The 16,548-nt window shown below is 40.0% G+C and overlaps 2 protein-coding genes across 5 annotated transcripts in view; one reads left to right on the top strand and one right to left on the bottom strand.

The window, feature by feature from the left end:
- INKA1 (inka box actin regulator 1) overlaps window positions 1-16,548 on the bottom strand; it is a 63,713-nt gene that overhangs the window by 31,713 nt on the left and 15,452 nt on the right. For 2 of the 4 annotated variants that reach the window (XM_074197977.1, XM_074197978.1), the window contains exons 2-3: window positions 5,652-5,853; window positions 4,410-4,553 (exon numbers count right to left, since the gene is read on the bottom strand). The gene's annotated coding sequence lies outside the window, so the exon portion shown is untranslated. Of the gene's footprint in view, window positions 1-126; window positions 552-4,409; window positions 4,554-5,651; window positions 5,854-16,548 lie in introns of those variants that run through there. The other 2 variants (XR_012470921.1, XM_074197979.1) reach the window with 2 other exon arrangements.
- The window catches only part of CDHR4 (cadherin related family member 4), a 40,948-nt gene that overhangs the window by 11,042 nt on the left and 13,358 nt on the right, over window positions 1-16,548 (top strand). The window contains 7 exon segments of the mRNA XM_074197980.1: window positions 779-935; window positions 2,133-2,226; window positions 2,798-2,995; window positions 3,700-3,839; window positions 4,360-4,516; window positions 5,361-5,581; window positions 5,721-5,860. Of these exon segments, the coding sequence (XP_074054081.1) occupies window positions 779-935; window positions 2,133-2,226; window positions 2,798-2,995; window positions 3,700-3,839; window positions 4,360-4,516; window positions 5,361-5,581; window positions 5,721-5,860 (1,107 nt within the window).

Raw genomic sequence — 16,548 nt, 5'->3', positions numbered from 1 at the left:
CATCCATCTATGTATCTATGTATCTATCTGTCTATCTATCTATCTATATATCTATCTATCTAATCATTAGCCAGGGAAGAGAAGGGAAAGAGGGAGATGGGTGCTAGTACACATAGTAGGCTTTTTGATTAATTTATTGATAGGAAAGGGAATTGGGAGAGCATAGTAGGAAAGTGATTAGAAGTGAGAAAGAGAAAAATCTCTGAAGCAGAGTCAAGTTTGCCGAGAGAACAGAAAAGCCCTTGAGGAAATGGATGAGATCAGGAAAATTGTGTAAATTGTGAAATGAAGAAAAAAGGATTAAAAGGAAACATGCAGGAATGTTGTCTGAATGTTGTCCTCTGAGAGGAAGAGCTGGTATCTTCAATAATAGGCAGAGAATCAGATAGGCTCAGAGCAGAGGTCTCTCATTCTTCAAGGTGTTTGCTTTATGACCCCTTAAAAGGGACTCCTGCCCAGGATTGGAGTTTAGAGCCTTTTAGAGTAGAATGGAGTTGGGAGTTTTGTTCCTGTAAGTTTCCTGATGGTCCTTTTCCTTAGCCTTTGAAATCCTTACCAAACAAATACAGAATGCTAGAGTTGGAAGGGGTTTTGCAATCATCCCATCTAACTCATCCTTCTCCACCCCTCATTATAAGAACACCAAGAACCTGAGAGGTGAAGCAATTTATCTCTGGTCACACAACCAATCCAAAGCTTTCCAATGTATCAATGCAATCTTATCCCTGAACAATTCTCATTTTGGTTCTTAACACCACTCTCCACATCTTTCCAATAGCACCCAAGTTCCAGAGACCATTCCTGTGGGAAGCATCCTGATGACTCTGACCTGCTCTGACCCAGACTCCAGTGTCAGCACCTTTCATTATCAGCTCTGGCACCACAATGAGACCAAGTCATATCACAGTTTCCACCTGCAGGGTCCAGTTCTTCAGGTGCCAGACTCAGGGATTCTCTGGACACCACCAAAAGCCATGCCAACCCTGGGAATCCATTTCTAAAATAGACAGGCCTGGACCTGAGAACTGTGTCCAAGGACTAGGATTTCCATCAAGGCTGGGACCTACAACTTGCAGGGAGGGGGGAGAGTGGGTAAATTTTCCTAAACATTCCTATATCCATTATCTCATTTGATCTTTATGTACATGGACAGAAAAAGAGAGAAATTATCTGTCTCACTAAATTTCTGTAATGTCCTTATTCTGCATTATTAGGTGTTGAGTTATTTGTGATGTATGATCCTTAGAGGATAGACTGGGTCTTCTCTAAACTCTGTGTCTTCCCCCAGAACCTTGCAGGGTGTTCTTAATTACTTTGTGGAATGAATGAATGAGGAAAATGAAGCCCAGATAGCCATTTCACTAAGATCACACAATTTAGAGAGATAAATGTTTGTTGTAAATTTATTTTCAAAGTTCTGTTCTCTATGTGCTGTGAGTAATATTAGTATTTCAGTAGAGAGAATCCTTCATTGGTCTGGGTCTTAGGAGATATGATAGCAGGTCGGAGACACAGTTAGACAAATATGAATGCAAATAGACCTGAGTTCACATCCTCCCTCAGACCTTTCCTAGTTCAAGTCATTTAAATTCTCTCAGCCTCTGTTTCCTCATTTGTAAAATGAGGATAATAATAGCACCTACTTCAATAAGTAGTTGTGAGAATCAAATGAGTTATGACATGTAAAGTGCTTTGTAAGCTTTAATGTCCCATGAGAGGTGTTAATAATTTGATATTGCCTTCCTCAGTATGGGGGTGACAATTTTTAAGGGAATGCCAAAGGGCAAAGGATCTACAGTGAGGGGCTTTGAGGATAGATGCTTCTCCTGAGTGTTGCTATGTGAGAAACTCTCAGCCTTTTTTTTTTTTTTTCCGCAAGGCAATGGGGATTAAGTGGTTTGCCCAAGGCCACACAGCTAGGTAATTATTAAGTGTCTGAGGCCAGATTTCAACTCAGGTACTCCTGACTCCAGAGTTGGTGCTCTATCCACTGCGCAACCTAGCCACCCCTCTCAGCCTTTTTCAACCAGAAGAATCCCCCCTGGAACATATAAGTATTTCCTGAATTTGGGGTGGCATCAAACCTGCTGTTGACCTATTCAGTGCCTGAGATTCTCTTCTCTCCTGGGCAGGTGAACAAAACACTAGACTATGACTCATCTGCACCCGATGTTCAGTACAGGACCACAATCCTGGTGACTGATAGTGGCTACCCGCCCCAAACCAGTGAGTCCTTGTGGGCTTGGGCAAATTTAACTTTCCTCTTTTCCAGGGTAGTCCCATTATTTCCCGGAGTTGTTTACCCAAGAGTTATCAGGACCCAGTACCATCTCTTTCTCCATATTCTACCTCAGAGTCCTAGATTTGTTTATCAGGCACCTCAATTTACCTTGTTATGACCTATAATTAGGTAACATCCCATTTGGTTTGCATTTCTTCCTTTAAGGAAGATCTCACCTAGCCCCTTAGAACATGACTTCCCCAAGGATGGGGACAGATTTGTGATTCCCAAAGGACAAGATTTTTCCCCTTCCTCAACCCTTAGTTCCTGGAGGATAGGGATCCTATCTCCCCCTCATAACAGCTGTTCCCCAAGGAACAAAGTTTCTTCCATCAGAATGGAGTCTACCCCAAAGCAGGTGCCTGGTCTCCTCAATTTAGATTTCCTGAGGGTGAGGCTGTCATTCCAGTCTTCAGTATGGCATCTAAGTGCTGCTACACACAGTGGGAAATTGCAGGAAATGATTTGAATTAAGCTTCCTTCCTCTTCCTCCCCCACCCCCAACCTCCAACGCAGGTCATGTGCCAGTGCTGGTGACAGTGACACCAGTGAATGAGTATTCTCCAATCTGTCCTGCTCACACATTCCTGGTCAGAGAAGATGCTCCTCATGGCAAACTAATTGGCACTGTACTTGGCTCAGATCGTGACTATCCACCCAACAGCATTGAATACCACATTTCATCATCCGACTTCTATATTGACCCTTGCAATGGTACCCACCATCCACCACAAGTTTAAGAAAACTAGCCTGTTTTCCTTTCAATTGTAAATTCTTAACCTGGGCACCATGAACATGCTTTTTGTTTTTATTTTATTTTACTTTGTAAGCTGCATTTCCATGTAATCAGTTTCCCTTGTAATCTCTGTATTTTATATCATGCATTGAAAATCATTATTTTGAGAAAGGGGCCCATGGGCTTTACTTTGCCAAAGGTGTCCAAACACAAACAAGGTTAAGAGCCCCTTTGGGGCATTTCGTAGTTTCCCTCATCATCACTGGTCCTCCAGATGACATTTATTCCCCTCATTCCTATCACATATATGATGAGGAAAGAGGGAAAACAAATTCCTAATTCCCCAGTACTTTGAGTTGCAAAGCACACTCCTCATAAGAACGTTAAGAGGCAGGAAATTTCAGAATGATTATCCCAGGCTTTGTGAAAGTCCTTAATGAATGCTTTCATTCATTATCTCTATTTTGCAATGTAAGAACTGAGGCTCAGAAAGGTTGAGGGATTTGCCTCTAGTCATACAGCTAGTAAGTGTTGAAGCTAGAGGTTGAACCCAAGATTGTGAATAGGATGTTTTCACCATCATATAATGATGCCTCTGAGACAGAGGGCCTGGGAGGCAAGTTGGAATTGTGCTTAGAGTCAGGGTTTGGGAAGTTGAGGTGGCCAAACTCTTCTCTATTAGGCAATCTCCATCTTCTGACATCACTGGACTATGAAAAACGGAAAACGTATGTGCTGGTGATCTTTGTGACTGATCGAGACCAGGACCAGGATTCTACACACCGTCGGTCAGGTTCCTGTACCATCACTGTTGAGGTTCAGGTAAAATGAACCTCTGGCCAAGCTCTGTGTTAGTCTACCTTTGTCAAGTTACTCAACCTGGGCTTCAGTTTCCTTAACTGTAAAGTAAAGGAGCTATTGTAGTTGGCCTTTAAGGTCACTTCCATCTCTAAATCTATGATCTTGTTCCAATTCTTCCCCTTCAGCTGATGTCCTTTCCTCTTGCTGACAGTCACAGTGTTCCAGCATGATTGTGAGGAAATTATTTTATGGTCCTTAAGATGCTTAATAGTAGAAATACATTTTTGTAGTCCTTAATGTGCTCAATAGTAGAAATAATCTCTTCCCTTCTTATGCCCACAGAGGGGTGAGTCTTCCTCTGAGTTCTGGGCTTGGGAGACCCCCCCCCTTGCAATACCACTCCTCTTGCTCCTTTTTCATTATCTTAGAGAAAGTGGGCTGTCATCTCCAAAAAGGGTCTAGAATGTAGGCTTTCATGCTCTGAAACATTTCCCTCTGAGTCAGAAAGAAGGACCCTGAATCCCCTGCTATCTTCTTGTAGAATGTGAATGACCATGCCCCAGAATGTGAACCCCCATTTCAAGAACTCACCATCTCTTCTGGCCCAAACATCAATGCAGAAGTGACAAGGTTGACTTGCTCTGATAAGGATATGCCAGAGCAAGCTCCAGGAGGATTCTCTTTCACCATTGTTGGAGGTCAGGGATGGCGAACTAAGACTGTAAACCTTTGGATCTGGGGTGAGAGGGTTGGTTTTAGAGATCATGGAATATAAAAGAAGAACTGTTCTGATGCCTAGGGCAACTTCCATGAAAAGTACTGGGGCAAGCAGGAAAGGCATCCTTAAATCAACTTTAAAAAACAAATTCAGCTACAGGAGGACACCACAAGAAGAGAACTTGAACCTTGAGACACATGATACTTTTTGCAGTGAGAAGGTCAAGGGCCTCCATACTGCCCATGGGGAGATGACTGCTAAGGGCAAATCAGGACTGGGGTTCAAATAGGATGTGGAAAAATATTGGGATCTCACCTTAGATTGTTCCTATGAATTTTTATTCTAATTGTTTGGCCTTTGGGTGAACCCCTAATTCTTACATATACAAATTCCATGTTCGTAGTCTCAGAGCTGCTGGATAGCAAACATTACCCTGGTCGAGGGTTCCCCCCCACAAACTCATGATCCTTAGACCAATTGGGTGTTTTTGTGCTGAGGGAAGGTAGACCATCCCTCAGAAATTTTAACTTTCCCCTCTGCTCCAGAAAGAGACATATTAGGACTGGGGGAGGTGACAGAAGATGCAGAAGGGTAGAGGGGAAGAGAAAAGTACAACTGAAGTCGATGCAGCAAGAAATGGACAATGCTGCCCTTTGGTAAATAGTGGGCAGATGTCAGGCTCCAAGAGATTGGCATGGTAGAGATTCATCTTTTGTGAATGGGAACTTATATTCTAATGGGGAAGGAAGCAAAAAAAAGAAAATGAAAGAAAAAGGAGGTAAGGAGATGATCAATTTGACCCATTTTATGATTTTCCTTGGTAGGAAACAGCAATGGAAGGTTCTACATGAAGGACAATATTCTATTCCACAAAGTCTTTTCCTTCCAGCCTGATGGGCTCCTGGACCCTTACACTTATGAGCTCCTGGTCCGTGTGACTGACAAAGGACCTACCCTTCCCCTCTTCAGTGCCACTGCCATTGTCATTGTTCATGTGATTCCCTGGATGACCACTGTGCCTGCCACCAGCACAAAACCTCTGATGGTAAGACTCCCCTCCCCCAATTTGGGGCAAACTCATTTGAGAATCTCTGTCCTGGGCTCCCCTCTCTTACCTTGCCAGTTTCCCAAAGCCTTGTCTGATTTGTCTGATTCCTTCTGGGCATGTCCATCTCTGTTTTCAGATTTCTTCACCCACAGCCTTGTTAGTGACTAGAATCGAGGACTACTGGGCTCCAGAAGCTTGGTTTGTGGTTGTGTTAACAGTGACTGGAGTTCTCCTGTTCATTGTTTTGGGCTGGCTCCTTTGCAGGTGGCCTGGAAGGTAAATGCTTTCATTTTTCCTCCATTCTACCAGCCCTCTACAAACAGTATGCTTATGAAAAGGTTGAAGCAATGAGTATAAAAGATGCCATCATAGACATGAGTAATTGTAAAAAGAGTTGGGTGGGTCATAGCAAGAGGGAGGAATGGCAAGTCGATACTTTTAAGTACTTTGTTGTTCTCCATGGAATATTCAAAACACCTGTGGAAGTCTTCCAGCATGTGGGTGGGTAGGCAACTTTTGAAGGACTTATGGAGAACCATGACAAGAATCCCAACAGAAGAGAAGGTAAGTAGAAGTGGTGAGTTGCCTCAGTGGAGGGAATGCTCATCTTGATGAGATAATGGATATATCAAAGTAAAAATTATTGCTTAGGATGTAATGGCTTCAAGACCCAGGAAAGTGGGAAAGGAGCCATCTGAGAAAGTCTTTGAAATTATAAGCTGAATAACCAGTCAAACCCCTATGAGTGAACCTTCTTTGAGTGTAGAGACTTAACCTTCTTACTATTATGATTGTACTAAAAAGAAACCAAAGCATGAACTCTGAACTACAAGGATTTGTCATGAAAGGGGTCAAGAAAGGCACTTGTGATAAAGACTTTAAGAACATTCCTTGAATCAAGTGTGTGATATTCTTCCAGTAGAATACAACAGAATATGTCCTCATATTCTCATTCTGTGAAATTTTTGTCCATGCCTATAAGAAGAATCTATCCAAAATGAAGTTTCTTCCTTTGGTTCTTTTAATATCTTCTTCTGGACAGCAGTACTCAAGCTGTTTATATATAATCTCTCTCTCTCTCTCTCTCTCTCTCTCTCTCTCTCTCTCTCTCTTTTTAAAAAAGTAATCCCTTACAAACCTTTTGTTGGGGCGGCTAGGTAGTGCAGTAGATAGAGCACTGGCCTTGGAGTCAGGAGTACCTGGGTTCAAATCCAACCTCAGACACTTAATAATTACCTAGCCGTGTGGCCTTGGGCATGCCACTTAACCCCATTGCCTTAAAAAATTAAAAAAAAAAAAACCTTTTGTTTTAATATATTTTATTTTTAAATCGCCTTCATTTCTGAATATTACCCTCTTACCTTTTTTACAGTCATTCTTTTTTGTGTTGATTGATATTTTTCCAATTACATGTTATAAAAGTTTTTCAACATTCATTCATTTGCATATTTTTATATTACACAATTTTTCTTCTGCCCTCCTTTTCCACCCCCTTCCCCTCAGTGGCAAACAGTCTAATGAACATTGAACATGTACGTTTGTATTTAACATGTTTATATATTAGTAATATTCTGTATGAGGAATTAGGACTCAGGGAAAAGGAAAAAACTCATGGGATAGGAAGGAAAAACATGAGAAATTTTTAAAAAGTGAACATGTTGTTCAGTCAGATTCTGTAGTTTGTTGTTTTTTTGATGTTTTGGGTTTTTTCTTCATCTGAATATGGATGACCTTGTCCCAGGGTTGTCCTAGAAGAGCCATTTTTTTTTATAACAAAGTATGACAAAAAAAAAATTTGTTAAAATAAATCCATGCATGCCTCAGCCAAGTCAGAGTACATTCAATGTTATGTATCCTTAGTTCCCAACCTCTGCAAAGAAAAGAGATGTATCTTTTCATCTTTTCTTTTGGTCCAAACTTAGTCATTCTAATAACACTTTTTACTGTTTTATTTGTTCTTTCCATTTACATCATATGGTCATTGTGAATTCTGTTTTCCTGATTCTGCTTAATTCACATGATATCAATTCATATAAATCTTTGGTGCTTCTCTGAATTTTTCATATTTATCATTTTTTCTAGTACAGTAAATATTCCATGACATACACGTGCCACAATATGCCTATATCCATTCTCCAACTGATGGCTATCTATTTTGTTTCCACATCTTTGTTCCTATAAAACAACAAAAATTGATGTTATTAATATTTTGGTATATATGGGACCTTTTAGTCTTTTTTTTTTTTGACTCCTTGGGGTATACATCTAGTAGTGGGATTTTGGGCTCAACAGTCACCTTTTTCCACATAATTCTAGATTGTTTTCCAAAATTAAAATAGCTGTTTCTCTTACTCTATATGAATATTCCACCTCCTTTTCTAATCATATATGTCTTCTAAGATGTCTCCCTAATACCTCGGGTAGTAACTTGCCTTTTTATATTATTTCTCATGTACAAGTCATCATTGGTAACGTGCTGCAATCTACTTAACAACAGTCATGCATCCTTCCATTGCCCTTCACAGCTCCTGACATTTTAATTATTCTGAGATTATGGTTCTCAGAAACCCATGATTCATAGCATTACAGCATTCCTGGGAGAGTTTTGGCCTTAAAGAGTGAGCCTTTGCAGTCTGATCTTCCTCACTATTTAGGTCCTCTGTCTGTAACTATGTTTGTTCATTCTAGCTGAGATCTTTTTGATCATGTTTGTTCTTAAGTCAGGGCAATGTCATCGATGACTCAAGAAATCTAGCCAAAAAAAAGTCAACAAGTACAAATCTGTCGACCAGGTTGAATTGTGCTGCAGAGCTCATCACTCAGCACATACCTAAACCTTTTGGATTGTGTCTTTGCACATTTGTGAAATCTCTGGGACCTCAGAGTCATAATGGAAGCTACAGGGACCTGATGACTTGGATTCTTGGAGAGGAAAAGAAGGACAAGAAAGAAAGATCATCCATTTTTCTTTGGGATGGCTCAGAATATTAAAAAATGCCAAGAATTTCAAGACAGTTATTCCTTTGTTTCTCCCTGCTTTTTTTGGTCTCTCCTCCTCCCATTCTAAATTAACTGAGTATATCAAGTTCCTTTTTCTCTTGTTAAGATGTTTAAATCCCTTGGGAAGAAGGCTGTTTCCCTGCAAATCCTTGAAAGCCAGGTCAAGTGGAGGATGAAATGAGCTTGGACCTTAGGATGAGAAGCTTAGTTTAAGGGTGAATCCCAGGATCAGACAGGAAAAGTAAAAGTGTAAAGAGAGGGAAGTGACCCAGTCCCTATCCTGTTTCTTAGATCATGAGGCTATGATGAACTTCCTGAGGAATTTCTGAGCATTTTGAGCAGCTAACTTAGTTATGGATAAGACTCTGTGACATTAAAGAGTGAATGTCAGATTGCACCTCTCAAAATGGTGGCTTCATTGCTTGGCTGACCTTAAGGTGGCCCTCCCTTCAGCTCTGAGTCCAGGAGACAAGGAGCAGGCCTCAGACAGCTAGGTCCAACAGCTGTCAGCCCATGGAAGCAAGGTAAGAAGCTATGAAAAAAACAGCTGAGGTTCCCAGCTCCACCACGAGGAACAACCAACCAGTTTAGGGAACAGCTGAAGTCAAAATCTCTGTCTGGTATACTTTTAGAGGCAGTGTAGTATATTCAAAGACCTGTGGACTCAAATTCTGAGAAGCTAGGTGCAAATCCTAACCACCTGATTAAGTCAGTTCATTTTAAACTTGGCTTCTTCAGAAAAATATTGGGCTGGATCAAATGATTTCTAAGGTTCTGCCTAGTTTTAACTCCAATGAACCTCATTTATCTTGTGAATCATTATGTCACCCTTATCTCTCCCCTAATGGTTTATCTTTCTGCCCCTTCTGTTCCCCATCTTCTTCCTTCTCTTTTTCTTTCTCCCTATCCAGTTTTTCAAATTCCTTGACCTTTATCACTCACATTACTAACTTTTGACAGACTCTTCAATCAGATGAGAATATAACAAGTTAAAAAATGTGTTTGTGCCACCTTTTTTTTTTGGCTTTGGAGATAACAAACTATAGAGAGATAGACAAGGACTTGTGTATATATCAATTATAATAATCTACACAAGTACACAAAGTTTAGGAGCCCTGCCACTGGTAGAGAATCTAATATAGGAAATATGTTAAAAAATAATTTTGTCTCTGAATATAGAAAATAGAATGACAGTAAATAACTTGCTTAGCTGCCATGACATAAAAATCAATCAACAAACATTTATTCAAGACCTCCTTTGGAACAGGCATTGTACTAAATATTGGGGATTTTAAAAATTGAAACAATGACTTCTCTCAAGGAACTTACATTCTATTAGGGAAACAACATGTACACATTTGTGAGTCATCAGGAAGCAGATATTCAGTGATTACAGTATGCTAGCATTAAGGGGGACTGAGAAAGCTTCTTGCAGAAGGTGAGATGTTAGCTGGGACATGAAGAAGACCAGGAAAGCCAGGATGCAGAGATGAGAAAGTAGTGCATCTCAGGCATGGGGGGAGCCAAGGAAAAAGTTCAGAATTGGGGGTATTTTGAGGAAGAAAGAGCAAGGAAGCCAGTGTCATTGGATCATAGAGTACATAGAGTGAAGCCTAGAAAGGAAGGAAGGGAATAGCTTATGAAGGGTGGTAAAAAAAGCAGAGTATTTTATTTTATATTTGCTCCTGGAGGTCATAGGGAATCACTGGGATTAGATGAGCAGAGAGGAGTGATTTAGTCACTGCTTCACTTTAGGAGGCTCATCTTGGAAGTTGACTGCAAGGAGGAGAAACTTGAAGCAGGGAGATCAAACAAGTCTATTGCAACAGTCGAGATGTGAGGTTATGAAGGCTTATCCCAGGCAGCATCAGAGTAGAGAAGGGCACCTATGTGAGGTATTTTGGGTTTGTTTTTTTTTAGGTTTTTGCAAGGCAATGGGATTAAGTGGCTTGCCCAAGGCCACACAGCTAGGTAATTAAGTGTCTGAGGCCAGATTTGAACTCAGCTATTCCTGACTCCAGGGCCGGTGCTCTATCCACTGCGGCATCTAGCCGCCCCCTATGTGAAGTATTTTGCAAAGAAAGAATACTATGTTCCCTTTTTAAAATTCTTTTTATGTTTTTCTTTCTTTCTCATGTTTTTCTCCCTTAGTTCTAATTTTTCTTTCAAAAATGACTGAATATGGAAATATGTTAAACACAATTGTACATTTATAACCTATGTAAGAGTGTTTGCTGCCATGAGAAGGGAAGAAGGGAGAGGGTGGTAGGAAAAAGTTGGACTCAAAAACTTGCAAGGATGAATGCAGAAAACTATCTTTGTATATAATTGGAAAAAATGAATAAATTTTTAAAAAAGAAATATGATGCAAAGAAAGGTTTAATAGGACTTGGCAACAGAATGGATATGGAGAGTGATACAGAGTAAGGAGTTGAGGATGCCACCTGGGTCATAAGCCTGGGTGATTGGAGGATGGTGCTTCCCTTGACAGTATTGAAAATAATTTGGGAAGGAGAAGGTTAGGAGAAAGATAATAAGTTCAGTTCCTTACATGTTGAGTTTAAGATGTCTATAGGAGATGCCCATTAGGTAGGTGGAAATACGAGACTGGAGGTTAGGAGAAAAGTAAGGTCTGGATAAACCAGATCTGAAAATCATCTTTATAGAGACTATAATTAAATCCTTGGAAGTAGATGAGATCACCTAGTGAAATAGTATAGCTAGAGAAGAGCAGAGGACCCAGGACAGAACCCTGTGAGACATCCATAGTTATAAGGTATGACCCAGAAGAAAAATCTTCAAAGGAGATGAGAGAGTGCAGAAGAGAGAAGTAGAAGGGAGAATTAGGGGAACTGCAAAAACTCAAGAGAAGAAAGAATCAAGGAGAAGGTAATCAACAGTATCAAAGGTTTCAAAGAGATCAAGAAGAATAAGGATTGAGAAAAGACTATTAGATTTAAGAATAGTTTCAACTGAATGGGATCAAAAGCAATACCACAGAGAATTAAGATGAGAGTGGGAGGAAAGGAAGTGGAGCTACTGATTATTGATACTTTCTTAAGGAGTTTAACTGCAAAATGGGAGAGAAATATAGGCTAGCAGGCTGGATGAACGAAGAGACTTTTTTTGTCTGGGGAGAAGACAGGTGGTTTGAGGAGTAATGAATAAGTTTGGAAAAAATCACTGGGTTGAGTGGGATAGTGAATCAGTTAGAGAGATGTATAAGAATTATATTACTACTGTAAGGTCCCAAAGTGATTCTATGTTTCATAAATTTGTAGTGTTCCAATCAGCACAATTTTTTGCTTTTCTCCAATTCCATTCATCAGCATACATAGGAGTCAAGGCAGTGAATGGTAGGAATAATCCAAATTACTTAGAAGGCATGATTGATGATAGAAAAAGGGGGGTTAAGAAACTTGAGAGTAGAAGATAAGGGTAGGGTTGAACTGGTTCACCAAGGGGTCAAGGTGGGGAGGGGAAGAAAGTATGACTAGTACAGGGTTGATAGCCTGGAAAAGACCTGAGCAGTAAAGGGAATGGAAGTCATATGAAGACAAAGAACAGGTTTAGGGTTTTAAGACAGATGGAATGATAAAAGATTATGGTCTGATTCAAGAATTTCAGGTTTCATGAACCATAGCAGTGAAATGTCTAAAGGCGATAGAAAGATCAAGGGTATGACCATACTATACTGCATGTGGCTCAGGTGGGGATGAAGAATAGGTCATGGTAAACAAGTAAATTGAGAACCTGGAAATGCAATGTGTTTGAGGGAGTATCAGCTGTATATACTGAAGTCCCCTAGTTTGAAAGGAGGAATTGGAGAGGTGAGAAAGATTGTACCAGGAACTGAAATCTAGGGAAAGGAAAGATCCTGGAAGTCAGTAGAATCTTGATTGGGTGGTAAATATAAATTGAATCAGTCTCATAGGAGAAGAGATTAATGAGTGATGGTAGAAGCGGTAGCGTCTACAGAAGGTGAGAGGGATCAAGGAATATTCTGATTTCTCCACCATGGCCAGCAAGTTGTGGGTGTGAGTGAAAAAATATATAGGACCAATGCTGGAAAGGATAGCCAGGGATGCTGTGCCATCCAGAAGGATCTGAGACATAGCAAATGTAAGAAGAGGGAAGGAGTAAGGAAGGAAACAATTCAAGATAAAAATAAATTTCTTAACTATGGAACAGGCATTCCAGAGAGCCCAGTGGAAGAAGTAAGTTGGAATGGGTTATTGAAGGAGGGTCAAGTTGGAGTGGAGTGGCAGGGCAGTAAAAGAGTAAGAAGTGGGGGAACAAATTTTGAACAATGACTGCCAGAGGTTCAGAATCACTGGATAGGGATTATAACAGGGTAGGAGAATGCTTAATATTGAGTAATGAAATCAGGTAGCTTATCAGCACCTTGAAAAATTCCTTTGAGGGAGGTAGGTGATTAAACAGTCCAGGGGCCCCATCTGGATGGCAGGAAGCCTACCTCACAACAGGAAGGAGTCAAGATAAAGTACTCCACTGTGAGGAAGCCACAAGCAGGCAGACTTCATTGGAGCTGATGGGAGTTGGGGTTGGGAGGATTGTAAAGGCAAAGGGCATAGAAGCTCAGGTTGAATCTGGGGCTCCCCAAGAGGACCCAGAAAATGTTGAAGACAATTGCAGGCTGGAGCCAGATAGCTTTGAAGCAGGATTCCCAGGGAAGTCCCAGAGGAGAAAATGGATCACAGGTGACTGACCAGATGAATCAGTGAAGTAGTACTCCCTGGAGAGTTTCAGAGTCAAAAACAGAAGCTTCTGTATACATATATACATAATAAATATTTACAGATAGTAGGGAGAGAGTTGATCATGAACACCCCTAATATATTTGTCTCCCTTGCAGTCCCATATTTGAAATCACAGAAGGGGCAAGTAAGAGTCCACAGTGTTAATGAACTAAATATGGTGCAGAGATATGTTTATACACTGTTATCCACTTAGGAAGTGTGAAATTTTCTCTAATGGAATTCAGTTTGTCATTTGGCTAGCTAAATATTAGCCTCACCCTTAGTTGCCTTTTAAAAAAGCTGTTTGCAAGCTCTGAACACAGCCAAGGCAAGGGAGCATTGTAGAATGTGACCTCTGGTAATTTAGAGGAGAGCCAGCTATGAAGGAAGAACCCAGCTCTTGAAACAGAATCAATTTTGGCTTTTTCCTTCAATCCTCTTTCAGATGGCAGCAGGGGTTAGGGAGAATATTTCTTCCTCCTGTCTACTGTCTACTGGTTTACAGAGGAGCTGCTCTCCTAGCAGGAGATATTATACTCAAAAAGGAATAGGCCCAGGGATTCAAGGGAACAATCGGGAAAGACATCACCACCTACTTCTGATAGCAGATAAAAGAGCTAATTATGAATTCAAGAGAGAATTAGTCAGGGATATATGAGATTTGAGTTGTGGAGAGGAGCAGACCCAGAGAATCTGGCTGAACCACCTGCTTAGAGAGACTCTAGGATTAGGAGGGAGCAACATGAAGACATGACCATGAGAACTCAGCAGTGCCACACTTAGGAACTGTTTTGGTTATAGGTGATCCCTATGTAATTGCATACATATTGTTATTTACCCTATGTATGTGCCCATCCTTCCCATTGACCCTGAGCACATTTTTGGGAGGTATGCTTCAGTTTTATGAGAGCAGAGTTTGTAGTTATATCATTACGATGCTATGGTAGTAAATATCTTTGCTTTCAGCTAATTGAATATACTGGCTATCAAAGTTAACCATAATGATATGTGCATGTGTGTATAAATACGTTGCTTTCAACACATATATCCTTCAGGATATATATCAAGAGGGGCAGGTGACTGCTTCCTCAACTTTCAGGAATAATTCTGTGTATTAATTCCCAACACTATATCCATGAGCCCCAACCCTATGATTTCCATTAGCAATCATCCGGTAAATATGATTGGTTCTTTAAAAAAAAAAAACCCAAATCATTTACACAAGGGTTTTCTTTTTTTGTTTGTTTTTTTATTTTTTTTCAGAGGTGAAAACAAATTAGGAGAGAGAAAAAGTCAGTTTCTGTTCATTAAAATTGTTTGGTTAAAAAATGTTTGGTGTAGTAAGAGCAATAGTTATAAAGCATTCCCTAAGAAAACCTAGGTGTCTCCTCCCAAGGATTCACACAGAGTCCATGGTAGTGGAAGAGTGGGCAGAAAGAGGACTATGTTTGGGAACCAAATATGTAGGGAATACATGTGGCCAAGGCAACACCCAACTGCAGGGCCTAGATATCTTTTCTGTCTGTGGTAAGGCACAGGTGTCAATGATGGGGGTGAGTCACCTTCACAAGTATAAGCTGGGGGAGGCGCAATTAAACAACAGTTGCTTTGAAAAAAGATCTGGGGGTTTTTGGTGGACTAAAAGCTCAATATGAATCAGTTTGTGATATATCAGCCAAAGAAGTCATCACAATCTTGGAATGCATTAAAGAGGGCACGGCTTCCAGAAATAAGAGAGAGAGAGAGAGAGAGAGAGAGAGAGAGATCCATTGTGTTCTGCCCTTGTCAGACTTCATCTAGTGTTGTGTTCAGTTTAAGGACAATGATAAAACCAGTGTGTCCAGTGGAAAGACCTTAAATCTATGACATAAGTAAATTGGTTGAAAGAATCATAAATATTTAACCCAGAGTAAAGAAGATTCCAAGGGAGAGATTATTGCTGCCTTCAAATGTTTGAAGGGTTGTGTGGTGGGGGATTCTGCCTCATGAGTTGGTAGATTTTCTTTTTCTTGGAGATCTTCAAGTAGAGGCTGAATGACTACTTGTCTGCTGTTTTATTACAGGGATTCAACTTGTATATGAGCTGGACTAGATAGTCACTGAAGTCCCTTTAAGTTTTCAAATTATGTGATTTTTAAGTCATTCCACTGCTAGGCTAGGCTAGGCTGGTTCCCCACAAAGCAAGATGTCTTGGGTGGATTGATCTGCTGCTAGACAGAGTCAAGCAGACTTTTAGCTTTAGGGTAATCTATACAGTATTGTTTATAGATTCTGAACTTGGGATACATGATCCTTATGGATAGATTCCAGAGGGTATGTGAACTTGGATAGGAAAAAATTAATCTTTATTTTTACTAATTTTACGTGGTTTTCTTTACTTTTTCAATTACATGTAATGATTATTTTCCACATTCATTTTTTCCACATTTTCTCCCTCTCTCCCTTTCCTCCCCCTCTCCTTGATGAGAAATATGATATAGATTATACATGTACAATGATGTTAAACATATTTCCATATTTATTTTCACTAACTTCTAAATGAAATTTAGCATTTCCTTCAATTATTTAAAAACATTATTTGAGAGGGGGTCAATAAACTTCACTAGGCTGTAAAAAGAGGTCTATAACATGCAAAAAAGGTTAAGAACTCCCGATTTAGTTCTTTCTAACTGTGGAAAAAAGCTCTAGGGGAAAAGTCTTTTAAAGCTTGAGTTTCTCCAAAAGGGACTGACATCTAGAAAAGATATTCAATGTACAAAATAAGTAGATATCACATATTGGAAAGCTATTTAATTTCATGTACCACAAAAAAATACTTGAAACAAAAAAAGACTCATTAGTGGTACCTTGATGAATACTTGCCTCACTAAGGATACCATGACAACATCAGAAATATGCAAAGTGTCCTGGTACTGCACTCTCCAGAGAACATTTTGAAGAATAGCACAAAGCAAAGATTGAAGGTCGCTGAATTGGATTCTTTCTGTCGACTTGCATTATGCAACATTTGCATGATGATCAGAATAATTTTCTGGACCTCAGGATAGCAGTCTTTGGTATTGCTTTTCAAATTTTCTTCAGGGGTTCTCAAGGCTCTAGACAACTCTCTAAGACTAATTTGCAGAGAGGGCTCTGACTTGCATTGGTTTCCTCATTTGAGCTCCCTCAATAACAATAAAATTACCAATATAACAATAAAATTAC

This window comes from Macrotis lagotis, chromosome 8 (assembly GCF_037893015.1).
Source record: "Macrotis lagotis isolate mMagLag1 chromosome 8, bilby.v1.9.chrom.fasta, whole genome shotgun sequence".
Classification (NCBI taxonomy): Eukaryota; Metazoa; Chordata; class Mammalia; order Peramelemorphia; family Peramelidae; genus Macrotis; species Macrotis lagotis.
The sequence above is the reverse complement of the archived record's forward strand: the minus strand, read 5'-3'. Positions and strand labels throughout refer to the sequence as shown.